The sequence below is a fragment of the Buteo buteo genome, chromosome 4, assembly GCF_964188355.1.
Source record: "Buteo buteo chromosome 4, bButBut1.hap1.1, whole genome shotgun sequence".
NCBI lineage: Eukaryota > Metazoa > Chordata > Aves > Accipitriformes > Accipitridae > Buteo > Buteo buteo.
In genome coordinates this window covers 8519860-8528614 of record NC_134174.1, presented here as the reverse complement: position 1 = coordinate 8528614, position 8755 = coordinate 8519860, and the positions used below count along the sequence as shown (strand labels likewise).

Genomic DNA, 8755 nt, shown 5'->3' with positions numbered 1-8755 from the left:
ACAAACCCTCTGTGGTATTAAGTCAAATTAAATATAGTTCATAAAAATTAAGGCATTTTGACATTTCAGAGGTATGGGTCCAGTGATGAAAGAAGAAATTATGTTCTGGAGAATGAACTGTAATTATGGCTTGGAAAACATAAGGACACAGAAGGGAAAAAATTAAAGGAGATGTAGACAGATGCAGTTTGATGGCAGTGAAAACCTCTAGCCACCACCGCAGACCTGCAATGTTCAGGAAAGGCTGCAGTTCCACCAAACATCTCAAGTCCAAAGTTTCAAATATATTTCCACTTTATTTTATGAATGCCCATCAGATATATATCTTTGATGCTACAGCACACTAGTTGAATAAAAATCAACAACATAAAAACCCTCTTCATAAAAGATCCAAGAAGTGAAATCCCAAAGCCGTAACCATTTACTCCGTGAGCATATCATCTTTGACAACCATATATAAATGACATCATGACAACAAATACAATGTACAATAATAAGTGTGCAATGGTACAAAATATACAAAAAGGAATGTGTATTTAATATACATTCAACAATATCCCATAAAAATCTTTGTTGGGAAAGTGAAGTGCCTTTTCAAGAACAACAAAAAATGTACATCACTTCAGTTAAGATGTCTGAAGTATCTCCCATCAAAAGAGTAAAGCCTGTGTTCTTTGACTGGAGATATAAAATAACTGAGCTGAATTTTCCCTAAAGAAAAAAAATCATCTAAACTTCATAAAATTTTTGTCCACACCTATAGTATAATAAAATATTTAGAGTGCAGAAAATTCAGTTTAATTTAAATATTACTTAAAAGCGGGCCCTCTTTTATTGATAGATCTAGCTCAGTCATATAAAATCAAAAATCTATATTCCTTATAGTAAAAAGACCATTTCTGCCCATGTGTCTTTTCTGCTTTTGATGCATTCCACAATTCACATAATTTTCTATAATGGAAATATGAGTCTGACCAGAGGTCAATACAAGAATCATTCCTCATTTTCTCCTGTCTCTATACAAGTCTTGCATAATTTTACTCAAATATTTTTTGCCTAAGTTTCAGATTCCTTTGAGTTTGACCTCAATGGGAATTTCAGGAAATTTTTACAGTGGGTATTATGAAGATCACATGCTTATAATGTGGCTGATTTTATGAAAAAGTCCATCTAACCACCAGTTTTCAAGGCACCATTTTGTGCCCTTCTTCCAAAGCAGGTACTTGCACTGACAGCAGAAAGCATTTAGATGCTGAGCTGTGCAAGTACGTAACCCATGCTCAGCTCTGCTGGGCATCCATCCTTGTTCTTTGCATGGGTCCAGGAATAGAGATGGCTGAGTATTTCTAATAAGCCTCCCAACTGACAAAGCCAGCCCCTGATTTCCAGAGGTAGCGATTCTTGCTCTGCCTCCAGAGTTCTGGTTCTGTTGGTTTGCAACCCAGGGAAAGGTGACGTATTGGCAGCCCAAGGGAGGGGGTTGAAACTGCCAACGACCTCTCTTGAAAGGACAAGCTTCCACAGAGAGGGACAAGTGCAACTTGCACTGTAGGTATCACTTTCCTTCTCTTTATAGAGTTTGAGCCTGCTGCTGCCTATAAACTCATGGGCCCAGACCTACGATTCATACAACAGCAGTTAACACATTTAAACTGAATAGCACCAGCTTTTACCCCAGCCCTGATGGCCATGATTTAGGCATCAGAATGGGTTCAACTTGTAGGTGCAACACCATGCCTCTTGTGTTAGAAGCCAACACAGACCATCCAGCCCTTCAAAGCACTAAAATCAAAAGTATTTTCCAAAGATCAAAACTCACCTGAGGCTCATTTCGAGTACCATTCACAATTCTGATTTTAAGAGAGACTCAGTTATGCTACTAAAGGACAACACACAACTTTTGCAGGAGGTTTCAGGCCTCTCTGAAAATCATTTCTTATGAATAAGCGTAGAAGGAGTGATAGGAAATGAAAGGTACCTATAAATCATATGGCATGCCTGAGCGATGCCCAGGTGAATCCAAAAAATTCATGTTATTTGCAGTATGTATATCTCTTCCTGAGTTGAATTTCATTCCCAGTATGGAATCCAAGCATCTGCTTTCTTTTTTGGCAAGGTACTCAATCACATGGTAAGGCAATCCAATTTTCTGGTTTGCTCCCTGTCGTCTTTCCTCCTAAATGGCCAAGTATTTCTCACCAAGATCACCACTACAATGTGTGCCAGAATATGTTTAAAATATGGTCCTGTAAAAATAGAAATTAGGTTTGTTTCTTTGAAGGCAGCATTAATTCTTCATATATTCTGGGCTCTTGAAGATTTCAGCTGAACAGATTCAAAATGATCTTCCTTCTCCTGCAATGGAACAGACAGGTTCCCATCAACTGGGATTCCTCAAATTCACTCCAACAGTTACTACAGTCACTTCTTCTGTTAATATCTCCAGAGCAGCCTTTGCCAAAGACTTCCCTTTATTTCTACCACAGTCATTAAGTGCACATTTTGACCCTTTATTATTTAATAAAACTATTAATTCTGTAAAAATTTGAAAAATCAATAAAATTATGCCATATATATTGTTCATGGTACTTACTTTAGAGGGTACAGGGCAAGTTTGCATTTCATAGTCATAGTATAGGATAGGTAGTCAGAGCTGAGGAATTGCAAAGTAATCATATCTATGGTTATTATTACTTATTAACGTGTTTCTACAACAAATAAAATGTTGGGACCAAAGTCTCTGAATATGAACACCACTGCCTCAGTCCTGGATTCCCATCCCAGCTCCTCCTCTGGGAGACCCACAGGACAAAAAAGTCTACAAATCCTCTGCCATCTTAAAAATCAGGGCTGAAGGGTTGAGTTTTCTTTCTGTTTTTATTTGCTGGGTGACAGACTAGGCCATCTGGCTGGCAGGCATCAGGGTGAGAAGTGTGGATGTACGTGTTACTCTGTGTGTATGAACAACCCAACGGTCCGTGCAGAAGCAATGAATGAAGGATATATAAAACTACTAAATAAATAAAACTACTCACTAGAAAGTGCTGATTCTTGCTTCATGTACCTAACTTTTACACTTGCTGATGTACACAAACAGTTTGGAAACTATGTTAAACTAACCTCATGATCTGCTCCTTAAAGCCATCTCACTCAGATCAGGACAGCCTAGTGCAGATGTGAGAGAGAGCAAGGGAGAAAACTGTCCTACGCTAACCTACTGCAGAGTATATATTTCTTGTTCTGATGGACCCGGTATTGTTATGCTGGAGACAACAGATGGAACTAGAACAGCCTCCAGTCTGAAGCAGTTTCATAATTCTTTAACTTCTACATTCTCATTAAAAATAACAGTCATTTCTTTCTGTATTACAGGCCTAGCCCTGAATTCCTTGGGTACTCAAAAGCACTAATAGCTTCATGAGATGTTTTGCTTCATAGAAATGCCATTGCCTGAAGCTTGAACATATAGTTAGGATACCTCAGGCTTTTTTTATCTCTCAGTTTACATTTCTCCTCTTTTTCTCCCCTGTTTTCCTCCATATATTTTTTCCATATTTTACAGGCATATGCAGCAGGAGATGAATTTCCTCTTCTTTTGCATAAATGAAAACTGATGTCTATAACATTTGTCTTGGAGAAATATATATTAAATTCCGGTTATCTGCAGGGATACAGGACACAGATTTCAGTAAGCTAATGAGGTACTGGAAGCTCAGTTTGCCAGCTATGATTATCTAGCAGGAAAAAAGGAACCAGCTTAGAAATATCTGACAGGCTTGTTTAAAAAGGAGAGAATACTCAGGGAGCCTCCTACAATGGATATAGGAACTTTAAAAAACTCTTTTTGAGTCCAAATAGGCATTCAAGTGGTCTGAATACTAAAGTACTAAAGCTTACTTTAAAGAGAAAAAAAAAAACAACACCTCTCCCATGCTCTCGTCTCTATACTTCTAATCAGGAAGGAGCCAGTGGTTGATGCTGCAAATGGAGTCAGCAAAGCTTTTACACTTATCAGGCGTACAGCAAAACATAACCCTCACCAGCAGCACTGGTCATTACGCTCAGCCACAGCCAGCCAAGCCATTTCGCGGACAAAAAACCATCATCAGTATTTCAAAGTCAGTCCCCACAGGATTCAAAAATGGAATCAACCTCCTTTTTCGCAACACCACTACAAAATTTGATGTGATTTGATTTTATTTACATTTTCAATGTTCTTAATATTGAATTAAGAATTAATATTGAATTTCTGCCCCTTTCCACAAGGAACAATATTGATTTTGCAAGACAAATGGTCAGGCTGGGGTCAAGGGGAAGTTCCGCATATTAGCTGTGTAATGGTAACTTCTCCTAGGAGGGAGATCTAGGGAGCAGGTAGCGTGGAAAGAGGACAGCAGTCCGATAAAAAAATGTAAAAGAACAAAGAGAGGAGAAAAATAAGGGAAAAGAAAGGAGGTACACAGGTTTTAATTATATTGCACTCAATCACAGAAAGGAAAAAAAATGAATACAAGAAAAAAAAACTCAAAATTCAACGTTCTGAAATATTATTTGGACAAGAAACAAGAGAATGACATTTTAAAATAAATTTGTATTGTGATCTTCTAAGAAACCTTCCTATTTTGAAACAACCTACTTCAGCAAAACTATTTGAAAGGGAAAATGTCATCCACCTTTATCCTGATCATAATAGATGCCCCAGCTGGACTCCCTTAAAGACAACACTACAGTTCCCATAGGCTTCAAGGCATTTGGAAAAAGACCAAAGTGCTTGCAGGATCTACCATGATCGTCTTCTGTTGCTCCTCTCAGAAACGTTCAGAGGACACCAAAGACCTTCATGCTATGAATTGAGACATGCAACAACCCATATCACATGTGCTGCAGAAAAAAAATGCTTTTTGCTGTTGCTTCCCACTGAAATGGAGGAGGTTGCTGTGTTGAGTAACAGGCTGTGGCTGATGCCTCCTCTTCGACTGAATCTTGTAGTGCTCAAAATTATGGTTCTCAAGTTAGCCATGAAGCCAGCCCAGGTGAGCTGCAAGCAGCTGGCTGGTGGCTATATTCCCAATGTTAATTTTCTATATCTATAATAGCTGTGTTTGCCTCAGCAATGGAGGTGTCTGATAGGAATCCAGGCAGAGAGGTTCCTCCCACCATTAAATGCTCTTTTTAGGTATCACCCGTACAATACAGAATGCTACTGAAATCTCTTTGCAGAAAAGGAAGCATTTACTCGATATCCTGAAATATCCTGATATTTCTTACCATTATCCACATTGTGGATTTCAGCAGATTGACTATGGGCTGGGTGAAGCGTGCGTGGGAGGCTGCACAAAGCACTGTGCAAATTAGCATCAGAGCCTCATCACGTCCAGTAATAAATAAAGATAATAATTATTTTTAGTATTAATAGTAGTAATTACTACTCACCTTCGTTGCCAAGGACTTGAGCTTCCCCAGCAGTGACTGCTTATTTGAATATACTATTTCTTCTTCATTATCTTCTCCTTCCATTATAGCACAGCTGTCAGCAGCTGGCAGCTCACACTCTTTTGAGTTCGTTGTCATCACTAATTTGGAATATTTATACTCCAGTCTGAAGATATAAAGACAGACAGGCACAAATTTTTTTACAAATCTCCCATATTCAAGGTTTTTGTAATTTAGATTATCTGCAGTCCTTCCACATAGTTACTTCTGAGGTTTTTACTGGAAATTAGATACTTTTCAATCAATCATTAAAAACATGTAACCAAAATAGTATTAACAATACATTGAGCTCCTGCTCTCTTAGATTAGGCCTCTATCCTTATAAAAGATCCGTGTTTTCCCAAAAGACCACAAGTAGGTCAAGAAGATTTCCTGCATGAAGAAGTGCGACCTGTGTGCTGGTTGGGGCAATAGCAGGTCTGACTTCAGGCTGTTATCAGAATCTGCATCACACTCCTGTCCAAGGAGGCTACGGGGGAGAGGAGAGATGTGTAACAGTGTGTGGTAGGAGGCAGCAAGAGGTAGGGACCGTGATACTGGAGTCTAGGCTTGGTGAAGCTGGATGTGCTATGGGGCAATGAAATCCCATGGAGATGGAATCACGTTTTGAAAGTTTACAGCATGAGATGTGGGAAGCAGAGGACTATCGGTATGGGGAACAGCCAATATGTTCAGTCTAAGAAGCAGGGATCTTCTGGGTGTTTACCTGACATGTCCCACCAAAGTAGACCTAAGCAATATAGAGTCAAGAACCTTATTTTAATCCAGCTGAAAGGGACTAATTAGACTGAAGAGGTATCCTTTTGGTTTTCAGACCTTGAGAAAGCCCTGTTGCTTCAGGACCTAAGGTCAACTTCAAACTCTCAGGGGTTAAAAAGACAGTTCCTGTTGGGAAATTATGCCATGACAAATTACTGTGGATTTTCTATACTTTCCTCACTAGCATTTTCGATAGCCACTGTTGGCAGAAGAAACCTCAACGTGGTGGATTAACGGACTGATCCAACATGGTATTTCTCACCAACATTGTCATAAGGTCAGATCCATCAAATGTCTTTCTGTTCACTACCTCAAACTTTTAGCTTTCTTTTATATGGAACACAAGTTGCAGTACTTACTTCTGGTTCTTTTTCCAAAAATAGCAGGTCAAGGCTATGAGTAGAACAGCTGTGAAAGCACCAACACCAGCTCCAACTTTTAGCCAAAAATCCACTGTTTCACAAGTGCTGGTCCTTTTTTCTGGCAAGGGAACCCCTTTAATGCAATGCTTTGGTTCATTCCATACATATAAGGTTTCCTTTTAAACGGAAAATACCAAAAAGTCAACTACTTGTAGAAAAAGAGAAGAACTACTCAGAGTTGAAGAAAACAAGCCATTTTGAGGTAGAAAGGTTAGACATCTTTTCAATGAAAGGAAACCAAACCATGTACTTCAGGTTTTCAGACTCTAGGTGGAGTGATATTGTCTACTCAACTGTCCCCTTGATTGTGCCTGCAGGTTCAGACCTGGCAAAAGGATTTCCTCTTCCGTATTGCTCTTCACCTGGCACAGTATGGGTTGGACAGTGATTGTGAATGTGCTGTGCCTGCATTGCAGCTTTGATCAACAGGACAGTTCTGAACCTGTGAAAGGACTTCCTACTGTTTGACTAGAGAAGGCAGCAGCGAAAAAATTGCAAGCAAGGAAGGATGAATTTCTGAACTGAAATTCTGCATTCTTTCCTAGCCTGGCCCTGACTGTGGCTGTTAAAAGATTGAAGTCCTTTGGGCACTCCATCCTTCACAAATAACTTGCCTGCATGTGTGAATGCATACAGAGTTCACGTCCCTACCCACCTAGCTGCTCAGCACAAGCCAGCTCTCCTCCAGGAACCACGCTGCCATTGGCACAAATATCCCTGAGTCTCAACACAGCACCTCACTAATAAGACTCGCACCCAGCCAGCTCAGAGCCTGGACTCAGATTTCCCAACTTTACCTGCACTTACATATCGATTTGCACACCGAATTTCAACAGAGTCCAAGTTATACCCAAATGAACCCATCTGACTCAGAGACATGTGTCCTTTACCTGAAATCCTTTTTTGCAGGCTCCCTCAATCTCATGGTAGTCTTGCTCCGTGCAGAGGGGGCAAGCTTCTGCACTTTCCCATACAAAGTAGAAAGTGCATCCATCGCAGGTGCCCGCAGGGCATAAGCTAGGAGGAGAGCAAAGCTTAGTTATCACTTATGAAACACTCTGGGGTTTGCATCCTCACTCCACATTCTGCTGCTGAAGATCGGTAATGGTAAGTACAACAAATGGGTAAACATCCATCAAGTCAGCAGATGGAAAAATCTGGGGAAAGAATTTTTCCCAGTTTGCAAAATGATTTCTTGAGTGAAAACAGATGTTGGGCTGTCAAAGGTCTAAAATAACAGTTCAGTTCCTGGCAGTGAGTACTACTCACGCACCTACGGTGAAAAGAAAAGAAAGAAGCAAGTCTTGGAGATCAGCAGAACTACTCCAGCATTTCACCAGCATGGGCTAGTCCAGCATGCACCTCTATCGCTGTTCTCCTGCACTGGGTGACTGTTCCACATGAATGCTGCTATCTGGTTCCTGCTGTTGTTCTAATGATGTCTGGGTGATTTCGTCCATATGGAATGGACTTGTCCTGTCATGGTTAATTACTAGAAGGATGTTCACCAGTTAATGAAGAGATAACAGCCTCTCTTAGTCTAAGAAAGACTAATTACCTTATTTTGTATTCAGCCTGCAGAAGAAAGTTGTACTGGCAATGGCAGGACATTCACGCAGCTTTCATTATTGACAATTACGTCAGGTCTAACAGCAGCAGTGGCCAAAAGTCCATGCAAGAAGCTAGATCATGTAAATGTGAAATATATCCATACAGCAAAATGGATTATTTATTTTTCCTAGATCATCTGAAGGATTGAAAAATGCACAGCCCTAAAAGCCCATTCTGGCTTATCCTGATTTGAGTAACTGACGACTGTCGTCTCTGGATTATGCAACATTTTTTCAATGTACATGGCAAGAGCATCGACGGACCTTTCTCCTCAACCTCTTTCATCTTATACTGTAACTTCATTTGATACTAAACACCATGTCTGGAGGATAAAGGAGTTACATGCAGTATTATTTGACATGTATCAGATACCTCACTGTTTAAAAATACCTGTTGGACTGCTGAGCTGATCAAAGGGGACTAGGAAGGGAGAAGTCAACAAGAACTGAGATAAGGTACATCATGTCAGC

At 40.0% G+C, this 8755-nt stretch overlaps 1 protein-coding gene across 1 annotated transcript in view; it reads right to left on the bottom strand.

Annotated features, from left to right (window-relative positions):
• Positions 1–295: 295 nt before the first annotated feature.
• Positions 296–8755, bottom strand: part of ELAPOR2 (endosome-lysosome associated apoptosis and autophagy regulator family member 2) — a 101883-nt gene continuing 93423 nt past the window's right edge. The window contains exons 19-22 of the mRNA XM_075026779.1: positions 7565–7691; positions 6612–6790; positions 5434–5599; positions 296–2355 (exon numbers count right to left, since the gene is read on the bottom strand). Coding sequence (XP_074882880.1) covers positions 2296–2355; positions 5434–5599; positions 6612–6790; positions 7565–7691 — 532 coding nt within the window. The 3' untranslated portion in view covers positions 296–2295. The remainder of the gene's footprint in view (positions 2356–5433; positions 5600–6611; positions 6791–7564; positions 7692–8755) is intronic.